This window comes from Erpetoichthys calabaricus, chromosome 3, assembly GCF_900747795.2.
Source record: "Erpetoichthys calabaricus chromosome 3, fErpCal1.3, whole genome shotgun sequence".
Taxonomy (NCBI): domain Eukaryota; kingdom Metazoa; phylum Chordata; class Cladistia; order Polypteriformes; family Polypteridae; genus Erpetoichthys; species Erpetoichthys calabaricus.
The window spans coordinates 4,749,681-4,772,352 of record NC_041396.2 but is presented as its reverse complement, the minus strand read 5'-3'; the positions used below and the strand labels follow the sequence as shown (position 1 = coordinate 4,772,352).

Sequence of the window (22,672 nt, the reverse complement as noted above, 5' to 3'; positions counted from 1 at the left end):
AGCACAAGTAGCTGAAATGAGGGTCCTGAGCAGTGGTTGTTGGGTCACCGGTCCGTGATATCACTGAACATCTCATTCTAAATTAGGGCCATGGTGAAGAACTGCTGCTTCTCAGGATAAAGAGAAGTCAGTTATGGAGATTTGGATAGTTAGTTATAATTCCCTTGGTGCCTCCCACAGAAGTTAACCGAGAAGAAGACCTGAGACAGACCCAGAGCATGATTGGGTAGGGAGGGTTGTATGTTTTTCATCTGGCCTGGGTTCACCTAGTAGTTCTTCGAAAGAATTTGGAAGAAGTTGCTAAGGAAAGTGTGGCCAGGTCAAATCATGTCAGCTCAACATTATGCTACCACAGTCCTATCAGGATAAGCAGAGTGAAAATGAGGATGATTAAGAATAATGATGCTGACCATCAACATATAATTTCATATTTATCTCAATGTTGAAAATTCAAAATCAATACATTTCATTTATACATTCACAATATTACAAATCACACTTGTTCTCACCTGAAGTGGGGCAATACTTCCATCTGTTGTTATATGTAGAATCTAAAGAACACCAAGGACGACCTTGAACCCAGTTATCAGTGGTACAAAACTTGTAGTCTTCATTTTCATAAGTAAAAGGGAAAGCACAAAAAGGGACATCAGCTCCTGAAAATAGAAATATAATCTGTCATATCATATCAAAACTATGGTAATGCAGCAGCTGTTAAGTTGAATTCTAGAATATGGTGCCTTCATTCAAGTGCTGTGGAAACAGACACTAATGAGTTAAGAGATTCTTGGAAATATTTTCAGTCTCCTTTGTATGCAGAGTCAATGGAAATGTTTTGCTTAATGTCCTAATAATAATAATAATAATAATAATAATAATAATAATAATAATAATAATAATAAATTACATTTATATAGCACTTCACTCGATACTCAACCCCACCGATGTGTAGCACCCACATGGATGATGTGACAACAGCCATTATTGTGCCAGTAAGCTCATTGCACATTACCAATTAGATGGTGAAGGAGTGAGAGAGATAATTAGCGAGAAAGACCAAGCTATGGTGGGTAATTTAGCCAGAACGTCGAGATAAACACTACCCTTTATGAAAGAAGCTGAGGGATCTTTAATGACTACAGACAGTCAGAATTTTGGTTTTACGTATCATCCAAAGGACAGTGCCATTTTTACACCACAGTATCCCCGTCACTACTCTGGGGTATTGGGATCAACACCCATACCACAGCTTAAGTATCCATGATGGCTTCACTGACACGTCTTCCATAAGTAACCCAAACCTTTCCTATATGGTCTCCTATCCATGTACTGGTCAGGCACAAACATGCTTAGCTTCAAGTGGATGACCTGCTCTAAAGCACAGGGAATATGGCTGCTAACAAAACATCAAAAAAGTCTGACAAAACCTCTAAGTTTTCCAATAATTGCCTCATTTGATTGTCCTAGCTAATACCCCTCAATCTTCTCCAAAATGGTTCCTGCTAAAACTACATAGATGGCTTTGTCTAACTTAATAGATTCCCTCACTATTGATATGTATTAACAGGTGTTCAATGGATGTATTAATGCCATAGGGTGGCAGCAGTTTTGAAAGGATATGGAATCATAAGGAAAGGAAAAGTACAAACTAGCCATTGTCAACTACTAGGAGACTGATAATTTAGAAAGCAAGCTCAATGCACAAAACCAAAATCGTTGTTAGTCAAAACCAGGATATGTATGAACTCTGAGCCAAAAGTCAAAAGTTTTGGTCAAAAAGACAAAAAAGATTTCACAACCAGGGCTCAAAATGAAGTATCTTTATATATTGTTAAAATGCTGTCTGAATCTTCATCAAGACTAACCAGTATGGCCTCTGGGATTGATATGGGTGTGAGATGTGGAAAGTTGGTAGGTTTCTTTTAACAAAAGATCTAAAGAGGATAGTGGCATGGCCCTTCCTAACTTTCAGTTTTAGTATTGGACAGCAAATATATGCATAATAAAATCTTGGAAATTGGCAGAAATTCTAATTTACATATAGCTGGAAAGGTAAATTTTGAGTGTAACTGTTCATAAGATGCAAATACATTATCTAAATAATGATCTCTAAGTGTCTTAATCTCTAGTGTTTTCCATAAATTAAACATTTCTTTTCTGGTTATTCGGTTGTGGTGTTCTGCACCACCAGCACCACCTGATCAAACTCCTGTGTAGTCACCTATGATGCTTGAATGAAAGTGGATACCCCATCCTGCCATTTATGTTAGGTAGAATGTCCAGTGGGGGCTAGGTGGTCTTTTGACCTGGAAGCCCTACAGATTTTATTTTCTCCAACTTAACAAGAGTTTTAAAAATTCTTTTAAAATTTTATCATCAGACTGTCATTTGGAGACTTAAAAATCAAAACAATTCTACATTCAATATTTGAGGACTCTTATTTCTCTTAAATATGTGTTTATCGTATGCAATTGTGCATTATTTCATTAGTTTTTTATACTATTTATTCATTACTAGTCATTTAGCCCGTTACAATAACGGGCGCTAGAACAGTAGTGCATAAACATTAGTAGGAACAGTCTATATTAAATGGCACGGGACTTTGACCTCATTCTTTTTGTTGGTCGTATTTTTCTTTCTTTCAGTCTTTCTTTTGTTTATGTTTACTTGCTGAGCTGAACGTTCTTCGTGGGCTGCCGCCGTGTATTGTGTGTCTTTAATTTTCTGTGACAGTAATACTGTCCTGTACGGCTCTATTCAATAAGGGCGCGCACAAAAAGGCGAGCTTCAAAAGGGCGACCTCAATTGAGCGCGGCGAATAAAGGCGTTCGTAGATAATTTAGTTCAAATGGCTCTGGAATATGTGAAGAGCAACAAAGGTGCAGATCTTTATTTACGCGCGCCTTTATTCACTGCGACCGATTGAGGTTGCCCTTTTGAGGCTCGCCTTTTTGTGCACGCCCTTATTGAAGGATACCGTCTTGTACATCCGTTGGCTTGTACGTCCGTAATATACCTTTAATTTTCTCTGGCAGTAATCAGGCGTGCACGTCGGTAATATGCCTTTAATCTCCTCTGACAGTAATACTGGCTTGTATGTGGCTGTAATATGCGTCACTGTATTGTGTACCTTTAATTTCCTCTCGCAGTAATACTGGTTTGTATTTCCGTAAAACGCCTCTAACTTTCTCTGACAGTAATATCGTGCATCGCACCGTGCCCCGCGCATGCGCACTTCACCAGAAGACACCCACACACGGACACCTGGACGCACCCAGGGATTTTATATATATAGATTATTCTTATCTAAATTTAATTTCATTTCCTTTGCTTGCAAGTACTTCTTTGGCATCTTGTATAGCACATTGTTTGTTTGAAAATGTGAGTTAGAAATATATGATGTTGTTGTTACTTGAGAAAGTGAAAAAAGTGATTATCATGCTTAGTGAGCCACAGATAGGAATATAAGTCCTGCATCAGCTCAATAATTTCAGTAATTGGAAGACGACTGGATTACTGATAAACTGACAATAGTTACTACTGATTGTAGCCCAGAGCAGGGCAGACAAGGAAGACTTAGAACAGGATTTGTTTTTCATTGCATTCCAGGCTGGTGTGGACTCATGGATTTCTGCCAATTTCCAAGATTTTATTGTCTGTATATTTGCTGCCCAGTAGTAACATTGAAAGTTAGGTAGTGCCATGCCACCATCTGTTTTAAATCTTTGTAGAGTTGCCTTTTGAATGCAAGACTTTTTGAATTCCAAATGAATGATGTTATAATTGAGTGTCATTTTTTAAAGAATTATTGTTTTATGTATATAAGGATATTCTGGAATAAATAGAATAGCTTAGGAGGCTGTTCAGTAATTCTCCTTGCTAAGTTAAGATAGAGATTGGACCATCTGTTAACATTTTGTTTGATGTTATTGATATATCATCCAAAATTTTAATGGAAGAGATCTTTATATTTACTTGTGATGGTTATCCCCAGATATTTTAACTGTTTTGATATTTTAAACAAATAGTTATGATGGGATCACTCATTTCCCAGGGCATTATTTCACAGGTAATGAGGATAGATTATTGACCTATAGACCTTGAGAACACAAAAAAGCAAAAGTTGTGCAGCATGCTTAGTGCAGTTTTAATCCAAACAATTTAAGCAATGTACAAAGAGAGAAGTGTAAAAATTTTCTTCAAGAAATAAATGATCCACAATAAAGCAATGTTTACATGGATATTAAAATCCCTAAATAAATAAAGCTATAAATGTGTTAAAATCAAGAATTAAAACACAGATCAGCTATTTTTTCCTTCCTGTAGATCTCAAGCTCCAGTGCATCCATCTCTTTAATCTGTCTCCTCTGCTCATCCTTTTGGTCTGCTGAACAGACAAAGAGGTCGGTGAGTTTGATCAACAATCTTCGACTCTTGTCTCCACCACCATCCCTTGTCATATGTGGGGACCACCGAGCCCTACTCCCTTGTCCCAGACACATCCTTCGGTGTCCTTGGAACAGTTACTGGAGAGATCACCCACTCCTGCTCCTCTCCAATGCTCAGTAGGAGCAACTCTACCCCTGGAGCACGTTTCTTCTCATTCCACACAGGGCTTTCTTGACTGCCTAGCCTCCTTTCCTCTGCAGGTGGTTCAACCTCAATTCTGGTGTATACTCTATTTCTTTGTTCTTTCCTTGATTTCATCTCTTCTCTTTCAATTTCCCCTTCACCCTTGCTTGCTTGTTCCTTTGATCTCTCGCTTTCAGACCCCTTTTAACCCCATGGAGTGCAAATATGGCAAATGACCAACAGAGCCCAGATGATGGACAGCTGCACTAACTGCCTTTGTGCATGTTACGCACAATTAGCAGCTTCCTTTATCAAGACCTCTGACGCTGCATGGCTTTCTTCTGACACACCTACACCTATGGAACAGCCTCACCATTTTCATTTAAAACCCTGCACCACCACAGACCCCTGACACACTGCACCAGACAATTTACAGTAAACATCATGCTTCAGATTAATTTTGAAAAAACAGAAATCTTATGAAATTAACTCAGAACATCTAAGACTAATATTAGAGAAACTGTGTGTCTGATATAAAAGAACTGACTTTTTATCAATAGCACCTGATGACCCCGACTCTGTAGCTTCACTAACACAATGTCTTTCTTGTGGTTCTGAATGGATGAGTAGTAATTTTATCAAGCTAAATAAAGAGAAAAGTGAAATTTTAGTGATTGGCAATAATGGATATAATGAGGTTATTAGAAATAAACTTGATGCATTAGGATTAAAAGTCAAGACGGAAGTAAAGAATTTAGGGGTAACTGTTGACTGTGACCTGAATTTTAAATCACATATTAATCAGATCACTAGGAGAGCATTTTTTCACTTAAGAAATATAGCAAAAGTTAGACATCTTATAACATTGCAAGATGCTGAGAAATTAGTCCACGCTTTTGTTTTCCGTCGACTAGATTACTGTAACGCACTCCTCTCAGGACCACCCAAAAAAGACATCAATCGATTGCAACGAGTGCAGAATGCAGCTACTAGAATCCTAAGTATGACTATCTATCTCTGCTTTTAACCCCTTCCGAATTGCCACTCCTGTGCTTGGTCATGATAATTGTTTAATAAAATCTTCCATAAAAGTGCACAACATAAATACTGCAATAACCAATCTTAATGCACATAGAAAATCTAGGCAATACGGCATAAACACCAATAATTTAATTAAAGTTACTACTTTAGATGAACAATGTATTAAAACTATAAAAACATATCATAGATTAAACAAAAAATACACGCAGAGCGGCGCTAATAAAAATAACTTAATTCCTGTTCCATATATCAATAACGCACATAGTATTCATCTCTGCTCCTCCGAAACATTGAATATGGCTCTATTAAATGTTAGAGCTTTAACTAACAAGACGTTTTTTATCAACGATCTTATTAGTGATAAAAAAATAGATTTTATTGCACTAAGTGAAACGTGGCTTAGCTCAGATGGCGCAGCTGTTTTAATCGAATCTGCGCCTCCGGATTACAGTTTTACTCGTGCTGATCGCCAAGGAAAGAGGGGTGGAGGACTAGCAAACATTTACTCAAGCAGGTTAAAATGTAAAAATATCAGTTTTGGTAAATTCAAGTCTTTTGAGTATCTCGCCATTATTATTCAGGGAGATTCTCACGTTTTAGTATTATCCGTGTATAGACCTCCAAAATTCAATGCGTCTTTCTTTGAGGAATTCTCTGACTTGATGTCAATCTTAATTACGAACTATGACACACTCTTAATAGTCGGCGACTTTAATTTTCATATAGATAATCAATGTGACCAGAAAGTAAAAGAATTTATGAACCTCCTGGACTCTTTTGATTTGAGACAGCTCGTTAATCAGCCTACACATAAAGCAGGTCATACGTTAGACTTAGTAATTACTAAAGGACTAAAAGTTGATATAAAGCAGGTCATTGATACGGGTCTATCAGACCATTTTCTTCTACTATTTAATATAGAAATAATGATAGAAAACACTCATGAGAAGCATATTGTTAAAAAAACGCTTCTTTGACTCATCAGCAGCTTTAAAACTTTCAAACATTCTAACCAATCAGTCCGTTTATAGTGCCAACTATAATAGCGAGGAGAATGTAAATAGTAAGGTGGAAAGATTTAATACTAAAGTGAGGGCTGCTGTTGACTTAGTTGCACCTGAAAAGACAGTTAAAAAATCCTCTAGCATTGTTATACCATGGAAGACCCAAAGAGTGTCTGATTTAAAGAGAACATGCCGTAGAGCTGAGCGTAAATGGAGGAAAACTAAACTAACTATTGACTATGAAATATTAAAAGTTAAACTAACAGAATACAATAACACAGTCCGTCTTGAGAGGCGCTGCTATTTCTCTAAGATTATAAATAACAATGCTAGTAATCCCAGAGTCTTATTCTCAACAATTGATCATCTGTTAAACCCAGGTAACTCAAAGGAATGCCTCCTAAGTACTTCCAGTAAAACCTGTGAGGCTATCGCTGTATTTTTCAATCAAAAAATTAATGATATTAGAAATAACATAGTATATCTCCCCAACACTAAGGATCCTCCTAAACCCCAGTACCCCATAATAAACAAATTAAAGTCTTTCACTAGGATAGATTTACCTAATTTACATAAAATAATTTCTCAAATGAAACCCTCCACCTGTGCCCTTGACCCAATACCAACAAATTTTTTCAAAGAAGTATCGGCCGTGCTTAGTGATAATGTTCTTGACATAGTAAACTCGTCATTAGATACGGGGGTCTTCCCAGACTGTCTTAAGACTGCGGTAGTTAAACCCCTACTTAAGAAAAATAATCTCGATCCCTCTGCTCTTGAAAATTATAGACCCATCTCTAACCTGCCTTTCTTAAGTAAAATTCTAGAGAAGGCAGTCATTATACAGTTAAATGAGCACCTCAATAAACATGCTATTCTTGATAAATTTCAGTCAGGTTTTAGAACAAATCACAGCACAGAAACTGCACTCTTTAAAGTAGTAAATGACTTGCGGGTAAATGCAGACAGAGGCCATTTATCTGTTCTCATCCTCTTAGATCTGAGTGCCGCATTTGACACCATTGATCATAATATTCTTAAGAATCGCCTTAGTCAATGGGTGGGCCTCTCTGGCAGTGTCTTAAATTGGTTTGAATCCTACCTGGCAGGGAGAAAATTCTTTGTTAGTTGTGGTAATTATAACTCAAAGACACATGATATTCTATATGGTGTTCCACAAGGCTCTATCCTGGGTCCACTGCTCTTCTCAATCTACATGCTTCCATTAGGTCAGATTATCTCAGGGCACAACGTGAGCTACCACAGCTATGCTGATGACACACAGCTGTATTTATCAATAGCACCTGATGACCCCAAATCTCTTGATTCGCTAACACAATGTCTAACCTGTATCTCAGAATGGATGAATAGTAACTTTCTCAAATTAAATAAAGAAAAAAACCGAAATCTTAGTGATTGGCAATAATGGATACAATGAGGCTATTAGAAATAAACTGGATGCATTAGGATTAAAGTCAAATCGGAGGTAAAAAGCTTAGGGGTAACCGTTGATTGTAATCTGAATTTTAAATCGCATATTAATCAGATCACTAGGACAGCATTTTTTCACCTAAGAAACATAGCAAAAGTTAGACCTCTTATATCATCGAAAGATGCAGAGAAATTAGTTCATGCGTTTGTTTTCAGTCGGCTAGATTACTGTAACGCACTCCTCTCAGGACTACCCAAAAAAAGACATCAATCGTTTGCAACTAGTGCAGAATGCAGCTGCTAGAATCCTTACCAGGAAAAGAAAATCCGAACACATTTCTCCAGTTTTGATGTCACTACACTGGTTACCTGTGTCATTCAGAATTGACTTTAAAATTCTGCTTATGGTTTATAAAGCTTTAAATAATCTCGCCCCGGCTTATATATCGGAATGTCTGACACCTTATATTCCAAATCGTAACCTCAGATCCTCAACTGAGTGTCTCCTTAGAATTCCAAGAGCAAAACTTAAAAGAAGTGGTGAGGCGGCCTTCTGCTGTTATGCACCTAAAATCTGGAATAGCCTGCCAGTAGGAATTCGCCAGGCTAATACAGTGAAGCACTTTAAAAAACTACTGAAAACACATTATTTTAACATGGCCTTCTCATAACTTCACTGTAATTTAATCCTGATACTCTGTATATCTAATTCATTATAATAACTATTCATTCAAAATCTGTACTAACCCCTACTCTCTCTTCTGTTTCCTTTTCCGGTGTCCTGTTGGTGGTGGCGTGTGCCACCACCATCTACCCAAAGCACCATGATGTTCCAACAATGATGGATGGATTAAAAGCCAGAAATCTGTATGACCATCAGCATCAAGTGACTCCGTGAAAAACCCGAACTACAAAGAGGACTATTTCATTTATGTTAGGTAGAATGCCCAAAGGGGACTGGGCGGTCTCGTGGCCTGGAACCCCTACAGATTTTATTTTTTTCTCCAGCCTTCTGGAGTTTTTTTTTGTTTTTTCTGTCCACCCTGGCCATCGGACCTTACTCCTTTCTATGTTAATTAATGTTGTCTTATTTTAATTTCTTATTTTGTCTTTTATTTTTCTTCTCTCCATTATGTAAAGCACTTTGAGCTACTTTTTGTATGAAAATGTGCTATATAAATAAATGTTGTTGTTGTTGTTGCTAAGTAGAGAAAGAAAATCTGAGCACGTTTCTCCAGTTTTAATGTCATTACATTGGTTACCTGTGTCATTTAGAATTGACTTTAAAATACTGCTTATGGTTTACAAAGCTTTAAATAATCTCACTTCATCTTATATATCGGAATGTCTGACACCTTATATTCCAAATCGTAACCTTAGATCTTCAAATGAGTGTCTGCTTAGAATTCCAAGAGTTAAACTTAAAATAAGTGGTGAGGCGGCCTTCTGCTGTTATGCATCTAAAATCTGGAATAGCCTGCCAATAGGAATTCGCCAGGCTAATACAGTGGAGCACTTTAAAAAAACTGCTAAAAACTCATTACTTTAACATGGCTTTCTCATAACTTCATTTTAATTTAATCCGGATGCTCTGCATATTCAATTAATTATCATTACTATTCATGGTGGCTCCAAAATCCATACGAACCCCTACTTTCTTTTCTGTTCTTTTTCTGTTTTTCTGTGGTGGCGACCTGCGCCAACACCACCTAATCTAAGCACCATGATGTCCCTACATTGATGGATTAAAGGCCAGATGTCCACGTGACCGTCATCATCCAGTCCCTCCAATGAGAACCCTGATCCTTTTGAGGCCTTTAGAAGAAAACTGATCTTTTTAATGCTTTAATAATCAGACTCCTACCAATCCCAAGATGGAAGAGAATCTTTTTCTCAAAAGAACAGACAAAGTTATCTTACATAGAAAATTATTCAATTGCCATTCCCATGATACACTCACAAATCTGTAAAACTTGTGTTAAATTTGGGTGGTAAATATATTTGGAAAACATGCGAGGATGAGTGGTGTGTTTTTGTCAAAATCATTATTGGACTGTAAAATACTTGAGTCCTTACCTGGACAGGTGCTCCATAGATTGTCTTTGGCATAATCACTTGTTGTGGCACACCACAGACCATTATAGTTTTTCTTAGTGCAGGAAGTATACGTTTGTCCGTCATATTTGAAAGGAAAAACACAGGGGGCTCCATGAGCATTTCCTTCTACGACTGGTAAAGCTGCAGGAGTATAAATAAGAACATAAGAAAAGTTAATTATTGATGAGAACAGGCCATTCAACTGAAACTAGTTCCATTTTTATTCACCCAACTTTTTTACAAATACCCATTTGAAAGTAATAAGTACTACCATTTACTAAACTGCTTGGCAACTCATTCCATAAATGTATAGTTCTCAATGCGAAACAATACTTGCATTTATGTGAAATTCAACTGGCGTCCATCTGTGCCCGTCTTCTTGTTGAAGGGCCCATTTGAAAGTAACATCATGCATTCACACAGTCATTCCATTTAAGTATTTCTATCATGCCACCTCTTAGTTTGACTCTTTCAGTCATTTCTTGTAATCCATATGCTGCAATCTAGTGGTTCATTTCTGGAGTTTCTCTAGAGCAGATGTGTCTTTTTGCACTATGCAGATGAAAAGTGGATATTTTACAGCTTAGGAACACCCTCACCACAAAATGCTATTTATGCCAACATTTTGTCTTCTTGATGACTTCTGTCTAGAAGTGGACAGTAAAAGGACTTCCAGTACAACTTGGAGTCCTGTCACGTGCAAACGTTTGCTGACGACACTGCTATCGTGGGCTGCATCAAGAGTGGGCAGGAGGAGGAGTATAGGAACCTCATCAAGGACTTTGTTAAATGGTGCGACACAAACCAACTACACCTGAACACCAGCAAAACCAAGGAGCTGGTGGTGAATTTTAGGTGGCCCAGGTCACTTATGGACCCAGTGATCGTCAGAGGTGACTGTGTGCAGATGGTGCAGACCTATAAATACCTGGGAGTGCAGCTGGATGATAAATTGGACTGGACTGCCAATACTAATTCTCTGTGCAAGAGAGGACAGAGCCGGCTGTACTTCCTTAGAAGACTGGCATCCTTCAACATCTGCAATAAGATGCTGCAGATGTTCTATCAGACGGTTGTGGCGAGTGCCCTCTTCTACGAGGTGGTATGCAGGGGAGGCAGCATTAAGAAGAAGGATGCCTCACACCTGGACAAACTGGTGAGGAAAGCAGGTTCTATTGTAGGCATGGAGCTGGACAGTTTCACATTCGTGGCAGAGCGACAGGCACTGAGCAGGCTCCTGTCTGTCTATCTATCTATCTATCTATCTATCTATCTATCTATCTATCTATCTATCTATCTATCTATCTATCTATCTATCTATCTATCTATCTATCTATCTATCTATCTAAAACTCTTAGGTCTTTTTATGAGTTATATGTTCATGTTTCATAGCTCTTCCAAATGAGTATTATAATGTTTCACTTTCTACATGTAATATGGTGCATTCACAGATATGGCTAGGATGAAGGATGATTTCTTGCCCAGCCAGGCAGCCATAATGGAGGGACGGCAGGAGTGGAAACTTAACCTGCCGAAAACGCCTTACAGTCTTCATCCTGGCTGAAATTAAGGATTTTAAAAAACTGCTAAAAACTCATTATTTTAAACATGGTTTTTTCATAGCTACATTTTAGTGTATCCCTGTTAAACTATATGTGCATTGAAGGCTCAGCAATCTGTACTAATCCCTACTATTTTCTGCTGTTCTTTACTATCTGATTAAAGCACCATGCAGTCTCTGCATTGATGGATTGAAGGCAGTACCCCAGATATCCACATGACCATCACTATCAAATTCTACCATGAGGATTGATTGAGATCATTTATGTTAGGTAGAATGCCCAGTGGGGGCTGAGTGGTCTCTTGGCCTTAGAACCCCTGCAGATTTTGTTTTTTTTTTCTCCAGCCCATGTGGAGTTTTTTTTTTTTTTTCTGTCTTGGCCAACTGACCTTACTTTATTCTTTGTTACTTAGTATTACCTAATCTTATTTTTGTAGATAAACGTTTTCTTTCTTAATCTTGTAAAGCACTTTGAGCTACAACATTTGTATGAAAATGTGCAATATAAATAAATGTTGTTGTTGTTTTGAGAAGTATAATGGATGGACTGGGTAAGTATTGATGCTGTGAGACATTCATTCCCGGTTAGGACAGTGGCCTAGGAATTGAAGTCTGGAAGCGCAGCCCTGTTGGGGTCCTTGGGTTCCACTAGAGGGTGTTGCCAGGCAAGGATTGCCTTGGTTTCCACATGAAGTATTGGATACTGGAAGCTGTTCCGGGCCCAGTTAAAAGAAGCCTACAGCCACGTCTTGGAAAGTCAGAGTTGGGAGGCAGCTGGTGACACTCACTTGGAGAAAGAAATTACTTATTTGATTTTCTTGTGTTGATTTGGCTGGTGCTCAAGTGGAAATGTGTTGTTAACACGTGTTTTTTAAGACTGGAAGTGTGTTGGGTGACCTAGTGATTTAGGGTCTCAGTGATGGCCCCTAGTGGTTACATTGTAAGTACTGAATACAGCTTTTGAATACTTGTGACATTTAAGTTTTGTTATTTTTAACAAATTTACAAAAATGTCTAAAATCCTGTTTTCATTTTGTTATTCTGGGGTATTGAGTGCACAATATAAATTTAAATGATATTAGCCAAATATGTAGAGGTCTGAAGATTTTTCCACTGCCTATACCTGCATAATAGATTTGCTTTATAATAATTCCCATGTAATACCAGGCAAAAATCTCCAAAAGTTGGTGGCTTTTTGTGCTGCTCCAAGGTTATATTGGGAATGTTAGCCACGCATATAGAGTAAAATACAGTTTGCCCAAGCTGCAGAAGAGCATAATTTATAACCAAAATTTTTGGCCCAGGACAAATCAGATTAATAAAATAATCATCTTCTTAATGCACTTATTTAGGATAGGGTCTGAATACTTTCTGAATCTACTGTTTATCTATGATGAAGGCATCAAGACATTTTTTAGTTCATTACTGATAGCTTTGTTTTACACATTTTGTTGCCTGATGATTTACATGAATAGTTAGGCATGGCCTGTCCTAAACTTCTTGCCTTATCTATCCTAGTTTAGACTGTTCTCAACTATAAATCCATCCATCCATCCATCCATCCATCCATCCATCCATCCATCCATCCATCCATCCATATTCCTTACCTGCTTATCCAGAACAAGGTTGTGGAGAAGCTGGAGGTTACAAGCAAGCATTGGGTGCAAGACATTAACAATTCTTGGCTGGGGTATCAGTCCATCACAGGGCACATTCTCACACCTAACAATGCCAGTTCACCCCTGTATATTTTTGGACTGTGGAAGGAAACCTGAAGCAGAACATACAAACAGGCTATGCAGAGAACTTTTCAATATGTTAGGGCCCATTGGGTTCAAATGCAAGCCTTCCTAGTGGTATTGTGTATGTGCCAACTGGTGCTTCAATGTCCCATACCCTCTGAACTACGGCCCAGGTAGCACTTCAGAGAAGACGACCATTACATGAGTCATATGCACAGTAAACAGTCACACCGTACAATGAAAATTTTACTCTGCATACTCTCCCAGCCACAAATTAAATATAAAACAATACAACTAACATGATAAAAGTCAATAGAAAAGAATAACAAATATCCCATAAATACAGAAATGCAGTATATGCAGTAAGCATATATACAATGCAATACAATACAATACAATACAATACATTTTATTTTTGTATAGCCCAAAATCACACAAGAAGTGCTGCAATGGGCTTTAACAGGCCCTGCCTCTTGACAGCCCCCCAGCCTTGACTCTCTGAGAAGACAAGGAAAAACTCCCAAAAAAAACCTACTAGGGAAAAAAATGGAAGAAACCTTGGGAAAGGCAGTTCAAAAAGAGTGCACATACTGTGAGTTGTATGTAAAAATATAAACGAGACAGTGAAATTCCATCCATCCATTTTCCAACCCGCTGAATCTGAACACAGGGGTCTGCTGTAGCCAATCCCAGCCAACAAGGCAGGAACCAATCCTGGGCAGGGTGCCAACCCACCGCAGGACACACACAAACACCAAGGCCAATATAGAATCGCCAATCCACCTAACCTGCATGTCTTTGGACTGTGGGAGGAAACCGGAGCGCCTGGAGCAAACCCACGCAGACACGGGGAGAACATGCAAACTCCACGCAGGGAGGACCTGGGAAGCGAACCCAGGTCCCCAGGTCACCCAACTGCGAGGCAGCAGCGCTACCCACTGCGCCACCGTGCTGCCCAGACAGTGAAATTGAAACAGATAATCAAAAAAATGTTAGTTCTGTTCCTAATCCAAGTACCAGTTTAGTTGAAGTCGGTTGTGCAAAACTGGCAGACCACCCGGCTACGTAAGTCTTGATGTAGATAACAACTGAACTCATGCCAGCTATTTCACAAACTTATTTTGGATGTCATGCTATTCACACATAAACCCACACCACTCTATAAACCTCTAGCAAAAACAGTGGACTGCCAAAATGATTGAAACCCTTGGAGCTGTCTTTCATACTTCCTGCAAAAATTAAATAAACAACTGTATGGGACAAAAACCTTCAAGAAAAAGACAGACATGACTCCTATGAAAAGTTTCTGGAGGACTCACCCCCATTTGCACAGTACGCCCATTTGCCATCTCGGTCGTAGTCACTGGTCACAGAGCACCACTTCTTGTCACTGTCTTCTTGGGTGCAGGTGAAGTACCATTTCCCTTTGTAGACAAATGGAAAGACACACTGGGGGCCAGCCGTTCCATTCACTGCCTTAATACCTGCATCCAGGAAAAAGCAACAACGAAATTTATGGCAAGTTTGATACACGGCCAAAGTAGGCTGTATTTCCTATGAAGCCTTAGATCTTTTAGGGTCTGCAGCACTATGCTGTGGATATTTTATTAGTGTGTGGTTGCGTTACCAGTGTGATTTTATTGCTGTGGCATGCTGGGTGCAGCATGAAAGTGGCAGACATTAAGAGGGTAAACAAACTAAATCAGAAGGCTGGATCTATGGTAGGAGAGAAAATGGATGGCTTGGAAACTGTGGCAGATCAGAGAATGTTGTGTAGACTTCAGTCAATCATTGCAAATGCTAATCACCCACTTCATTGTGTTGTGGTTGGACAGAGGAGCGTTTTCAGCAGTAGACTGACCAGCATAAAGTGCTCCCATGAACGCCACAGGAAATCCCCCCCATTGCTATCAGAATGTATCAGACTCCTCTTCTGGTCAGTCATCCACACTATAAGCTGTTTCCTTTTTCACTAAACACTTCCCAGTACATTTTCAACTACTTAGATATGCAATAACTTGTCTGTTTCTAGCACCTGAATAACTTTTTGTCAGAATGTGAAATATTTTCACTTAACATGCAATATTATTATGAGAAATACTTCGAGCTCAGTATGCTATTACTGTCTAGTATACTAGAGATTATATAAGATACTCACATGCATAGTATTTCATTGTACCTGCAGAGCTAGTGAATGATGATTTACTTTACTTTATTTTGATATTTATATTCTATGTATATTTTTATTGTACATGCTTATTTTTTACACTTGATCTTAGTGTTAGTTGTGCCTTGTCTACATTTATAGTTGTAAAATTAAATAATTTCCCTCAGGATTAATACATTTTTCTGATTCTAATAATGCATGTAACCCACATACTTTTAAACTCAATTCAATCTACACTTGTTCACATCCCAGTGCAGGAATGCAGTACGTTTTATTAATAATATGACTTGCTGCATATTTTCCGCATGAAGACACAGTAAAGCACACCATCATGCACATTGCTGCTTTTTTCCATTGGAAAACTCTGTACATGTTCTCCTCTGCCAAGACCCAAGGATCTTTAATGACCACAAAGAGTCAGGACCTCAGGTTTTACATCTCATCAAAAGGATGGCACCATTTTTTATAGCACAGTGTCCCCGTCACTACATTAGTGCTTTGGGTTCCACCTTCAGACCACAGGCTAAGCGTCCCCTGCAGGTCTCCTCAAGACGTCTTACAGCAACAATCCAACCTTTTCCTAAATGGACCGAACATGCTTAGCTTCAGGTGGATGAACTGTTCTAAAGCACAAGTGGTATGGCTGCTCATTTGTTTTGCACATTTTTTTGTAAAGTGAGAACACAGAGTTTTGCTGTGAATTCAGTTTCTTGCAATGAATTTTGTTCATCACTAATGATGAGTGAACTATGAGTTTTAGACTTCCTGCTTCAGTAGTGCAAAACAAAAACAACAAAATGAATAAGGGCGGAAAGCTCCTTGGCCAATGTCCTGCTTGGTACTCACATACACCTATTTTTCACAATTTAGCTCTACTTATTAGTGAAAACCCTATCCCTTCTCCTCCTTAGATCCATCAGAGTATTCTAACTCTTGGGATACTGATAATGATACTGGGGTCTGAGGCTTCCAGTTCCTGAACTCCATTTATAACTTTCCTTCTTCTTTTAACTTCTATTTACAAGTCACACTTCCTTTTTAGGTGACTGGTATACCACTTTCTTCTAACGTTCCTTCCCACCTTCTTTATAATTTTCATTTCTTTCTTTCCCGCGTCATAAAACAAGTGGTAGCCTGTTATGCATTCCTTTGGAAGACATGCAGTATGGTGTAGTGATTAAGGCTTTGGACTTCGAACCCTGAGGTTGTGGGGTAAAATCCTTCTTCTGAGACTGTGCGACCATCAGTAATTCACTTCACCTACCTGTGCTCCAAAAGAAATGTAACCAATAGTATCTCAAATGTGATAAGTCACCTCAGATAAAGGCATTGTTCAAATAAATTATTTATTAAAAATATAACCTTTTTCTGCTAAGAACCCAAACTATCAGCATACTCAGTTCAAATATGTACATTGTTTATGTTTTACAGCTCCTAAGTGCTATGCCATGGGTCTGACTGTGGATCCTAAATGTCATCTTATTACAAAGAAAGCTCATAGTACATTTTTACACATGTTCTGGGATTGCCCACCGGTTCACACTTTCTGGTTCTTTCTGTCATCTGTTATTTCTCCTAATATTCCCATAGTACCTCAAATATTTCTTTTGCTAGACCTTTGTACAACTTGTACAACTTATTTTTGTATACCACTCTTCATTGATTGTAGGCCTTTCTTCTCTTCCCCTTACATTTATCCAGCAGAGGTTATTCTCTTAAGGAGCAATTACTGCAAAAGCAACATTAGCCTCTCCCTGGAAACCCACTGACTCTCTCTCTTTTAATTTTTGGAAAATTTCTTTCCATAATCTTCTCTTTTCAAACTCTCCACAGTATGGATCAGTGGGTCATCAGGCCACAAAATTGACAGGTAGGATTCAGCGCCGAAGCTGATTCAAGATCTTATGGCGGTTACCTGGCTGAGCCGACATATACTGCTGATATCTTATCTTTTCCATTGTCAAATGATTTTTTCTCCTTCTTTTCAATGGAGACTGTTTATGGATAGTGTCCCGTGCTACTCTAGGTGACAATCGCATCTGGGTAACAATCGCAATCTATCTATTTCTTTATAGTGCTTGGTGTATTTGGATGGGGGTGTTTACAATTTTGTTTGTTTAATTTTTCTTAAAATTTTGTTCTTTGATCAATTTCTGTATTTGATATTTTGTATGCATGGGACTTTCAACAAATAGAATTGCAGACCCGGCATATATTTATATTTAAATACATTTACTTGAGTAACTTTTTAAAAAAATTGTACTTCTAACAGTAGTTTTACTGCACCATACTTTTTACTTTTACCTGAGTACATTTGTGAAAAAGAAACGCTACTCTTACTCCGCTACATTGGGCAACACTTGAATCGTTACTTTTCTTCCATTAGATAACGCTATATTTTTGCCAGAGAGAAGCCGCCAGTGGATCTACTGCATGACTGTTTCACAGATGTAGCAACAATAATCACAAGACTCCATTTCACCAATCAGATGTAGCAACAATAATCACATGGCTCCATTTCACAAATCAGACGTAGCCATGCAGTTACATGACCACACACAAACTTTGTTGGCCATTGACATAGAATTACTAGATGCCGCATGACCAACAGCATCGTACGTCAACGTCGCCACCATATTGCAAGTGGCACTGCTGTGGAGTGAAGTAATGGATAAAGATGCCTCACGCATGTGCTGCTTGGGATTGTACAAACCACTGTATGCTCCAAACCAGATCCCGGGAAATTACATGTCATAGGTAAGGCTGAACAATTGTTTTGGTTATATTATTATTAGAGAATCTAAAAGTTAATTTTATAATCTTAACTTTAGCTATGCTAGACTAAGCTAGCAAAGCTATGCATTTATGTGCTCAAGTGAGCCTCCAAACAACATTTTGGCTAAACGTATTTAGTCAGTAACTATGTAGATTGTTGTTAGCTGTTAACATTTCTCAAACTTTGAAGGTTTCACAAAGAAATCCACCCCAGGAAGCAGTGGGAGGTAGCCCTTAGACGGGATTTTGAGAAAGCTGTCCTGTGACGTGTGCTGTGCTAGTTTGGTAACAGATGCTGTACCAGCATCATATGATCAAAGTTACCACTTGCTCACATTAAAAAACAAAGGAGGTCTGATGATTCCTTCTGAGGATCCAGTCAAGGTGGTCAAGGTAGCTGAGCGTGTTATCCAACAGTCGACATTAGGGCAAGCTGTCAGTGTATTTTTGAACAATCAGTTTGTTTGGGCTGAGATTGGTTCAGATGATGTGTTTTTACTCAAGGAGCACATTGAAGAAACACAGTTTGAAATTGACAACCATTGTTTTATGTTCATGTCTTTAGGTGTGTTTGTCTTCCACAAACTAAGGCTGCACCATATTGCCAGAATGAATACTCTCAAATTACAGAGTGGCAATACACGGAAAAAGCTATGGAAGACAGTTCTGTTTCAAGGATTTTAGATCCTATCCTGTAAATATTTAAGTAACCACATTGTGTATGTGTTTGAGAGAGAGAGAGGAATGAGTGAAATGTTTTCAGTAATTTTTAAGCCAATTTGTATATAATAAAATTGTTTATTTTTGTGATTGAGTGTATCATTTTACTGTTAAAAGAAAGACCAGACTGTCAGTTGCAGTCTTACTATTTTGACTTTCAGACATTGGTCAAGTTTTCGTCTCAATAATTAATAATAATAATAATAATAATACATTTTATTTAATAGGCGCTTTTCTTAGCACTCAAGGTCACCTTACAATAAAATTAAACAAGAGAATGATAAATCAAAAATTGATAATTAGAAAACAAACAAAGATAACTGACAGTAACAGTGCAAAATTCACAATTGGTATTCCAGTTTTAAAAGATAAGTTTTGAGGGCAGTTTTAAAATGTGTTATTGAATCGAGCTGACGTATATGAGAGGGAAGAGAATTCCAGAGTTGAGGAGCACTACGAGAGATGCTCGAGCTCCCATAGAACAGAGTCTGACGTGTGGTACAGAAAGTCGAGCTGCAGATGAGGATCTGAGTGAGCGAGAGTAGTGTAAGTCTGTAGGAGATGAGCAAGATAGGGAGAAGCAAGGTTGTGGAGAGCTTTAAATGTTAAGAGCAGTATTTAGTATTGTAATCGGTAGTTAACAGGGAGCCAATGAAGTTGAGAGAGAATAGGTGTACAGTGATCCCTCGCTATATCGCGCTTCGCCTTTCGCGGCTTCACTCCATCGCGGATTTTATATGTAAGCATATTTAAATATATATCGCGGATTTTTCGCTGCTTCGCGGATTTCTGAGGACAATGGGTCTTTTAATTTCTGGTACATGCTTCCTCAGTTGGTTTGCCCAGTTGATTTCATACAAGGGACGCTATAGGCAGATGGCTGAGAAGCTATCCAGCTTACTTTCTCTCTCTCTCTCTCTCTCTCTCTCTTGCGCTGACGTAGGGGGGTGTGAGCAGGGGGGGCTGTGTGCAGCTGCTTCCTGAAGGACAGGCTGCACGGAGCTTCGCATACTTAAAAGCTCAAAGGGCACGTATTGATTTTTTTTATCTGTCTCTCGCTATCTCTCTCTCTCTCTCTCTCTCTCTTCCTGCTCCTGACAGAGGGGGGTGTGAGCTGCCGCCTTCAACAGCTTTGTACCGGCGGTGCTTCGCATACTTAAAAGCCAAAAAGCCCTATTGATTTTTTTTTTGACTGCTTGCTTTGCACTCCTTTGAAAAGGAAGATATGTTTGCATTCTTTTAATTGTGAGACAGAACTGTCATCTCTGTCTTGTCATGGAGCACAGTTTAAACTTTTGAAAAAGAGACAAATGTTTGTTTGCAGTGTTTGAATAACGTTCCTGCCTCTCTACAACCTCCTGTGTTTCTGCGCAAATCTGTGACCCAAGCATGACAATATAAAAATAACCATATAAACATATGGTTTCTACTTCGCGGATTTTCCTATTTCGCGGGTGGCTCTGGAACGCAACCCCCGCGATGGAGGAGGGATTACTGTAATATGTTCAGTGGATTTAGAACAGCAGGTTATTATCCTGGCAGCAGAATTACGAAGAAGTTGTAAGCGATGGATACATTTTTGTGGGATGCCAGATAGAATAGCATTACAGTAATCTATACGTGAGGTGACTCGGGCATTAACTAATACTTCAGTACTGTGTTGCGTAAGAACAGGACGAAGTCTAGAAATGTTTCAGAGATGGAAGAAGGCAGTCCAAGGAATGTTACTTATATAGGAGAAATTATTTAATAATAATAATTATTATTATTTAATAATTTCCATTATTAGTGTATCTGTAGTACTAGGGTGTTGTACCGTGTCAGCCATTATGAATGTAGAGAAAAGCCAAGCAAAATAATACCTTTCATTGGCTAACTAAAAAGATTACAATATGCAAGCTGTCGAGGCAACTCAGGCCCCTTCTCAGCCTGAAGAAGGGGCCTGAGTTGCCTCGAAAGCTTGCATATTGTAATCTTTTTAGTTAGCCAATAAAAGGTGTCATTTTGCTTGGCTTTTCTCTACATTATTAGTGTATAAATGGATATAAATAATTGCATTTAACCGATTCGCCAAAATCTGTTGTATGTAAACGATACTGTTTTAAACGTTATTGTTTTTTCATCAGAAAACCCGGTTTCCATGTCTACCTGTATTAGTTTAAATGGCACTTTTGCCACTCACAATATGGCTGATGCTCTGACGTATTGTGTCGACTGGGCAACACAGTGAATGCAGTGTCTATCTAAATACAGTATGTCTATGGTGGTGGTATAGTGGTACAAACTCCTCACAGATAGCGGACAGGGAAAGAAAGAATACATGAAAAATGAGAGCCAACTCCTGTTGAAGCTTAACCATCACTTCACTGAGTGAAGAACAAGCACGTTTTAACCAAACATGCACAAACACAGACAGTCAAGGTAAAGTGAGACTTCTTGTATGTGCACAAGCTGCCTTGTTCTAATGTTATTTTCTATCAGCTGTGCTATTTGGAGGGCAAGAGAATATGCAGTATTATACTGTCAGTGTACAGTATATCTTGTCACTGTAAGTACTTTGCACTGTTCAAACATACATGTTACCTACTGTAGGTATTAGCTTCAAAAGCTTTGCTGTGAAAAACTGAGATTTGGAACTTTGTGTTATTTGTGCATCTTTATATTGTAAAGATGTTATTTATTTGTACTCATATATTTTTTTTTTTTGGAAATAGCAGAATTTGCACATTATTTGATATTTTTGTCTGTCTTTTATTTCTAAAAAATAAATCATTTATTATGATCAAACAGTTACTCGGTATTTGAGTATTCTTTTCACCAAATACTTTTTAACTCTTACTTGAGTATTTTTTGGATGACTACTTTTTACTTCTACTTGAGTAATATTATTTTGAAGTAACGCTACTCTTACTTGAGTACAATTTTTGGCTACTCTACCCACCTCTGTTTAAATCAAGCTACAGATAACTTCAATGTTCCAAACCATTATTGAAACCTTAACCCTGAACAATAGACCACAGTTACATTTTTGTAATCAATGCAATGTGGCTCCTGGTACATTCTGAAGTGATTGGCTGTTTTGCAGTCCAGCGATACTGAACATACTGACATCTTTCGTGTTTTTTGTCCACTTTTGCTTCTGTTAGAAGCTGTCTCAAGTGATGTGGCTTGTGCTGTTTCACTACAGCTCCGGTACCTTCACTTTTAACCTTTTCCTTCTCATTTGATCTCTTGCCCCTCTAAAATTCCCTGCCAAGAACATTCATGATTTGATGGCATCAGAAGTGTCACTGTGCTCGGCCTTACTCTGTTGTTCATCATTTGTCTCCCTGTTGCATCTCGTCAAGTCTTTCTCTGACTCATCATCTGCTCTTAACAACAGGGAATATTTAAAGGGCTTCCTATGCTGATTAACTCTATAAACTCATAAATACTTAAATAATGGGCAAAACAATAGAAACACAGCTGTACTGACACCTCTCTGTTTTTATGTCCACTTTTGCTTCTGTAAGACGCTGTTTCAGGTGATGCGACTTATGCTGTTTCACATTGTGTAGCTGCT

The 22,672-nt window shown here is 38.4% G+C and overlaps 1 protein-coding gene across 1 annotated transcript in view; it reads right to left on the bottom strand.

The window, feature by feature from the left end:
- The window catches only part of LOC114647714 (uncharacterized), a 165,201-nt gene that overhangs the window by 11,925 nt on the left and 130,604 nt on the right, over positions 1-22,672 (bottom strand). The window contains exons 9-11 of the mRNA XM_051924291.1: positions 14,769-14,932; positions 10,125-10,290; positions 510-656 (exon numbers count right to left, since the gene is read on the bottom strand). Of these exons, the coding sequence (XP_051780251.1) occupies positions 510-656; positions 10,125-10,290; positions 14,769-14,932 (477 nt within the window). The remainder of the gene's footprint in view (positions 1-509; positions 657-10,124; positions 10,291-14,768; positions 14,933-22,672) is intronic.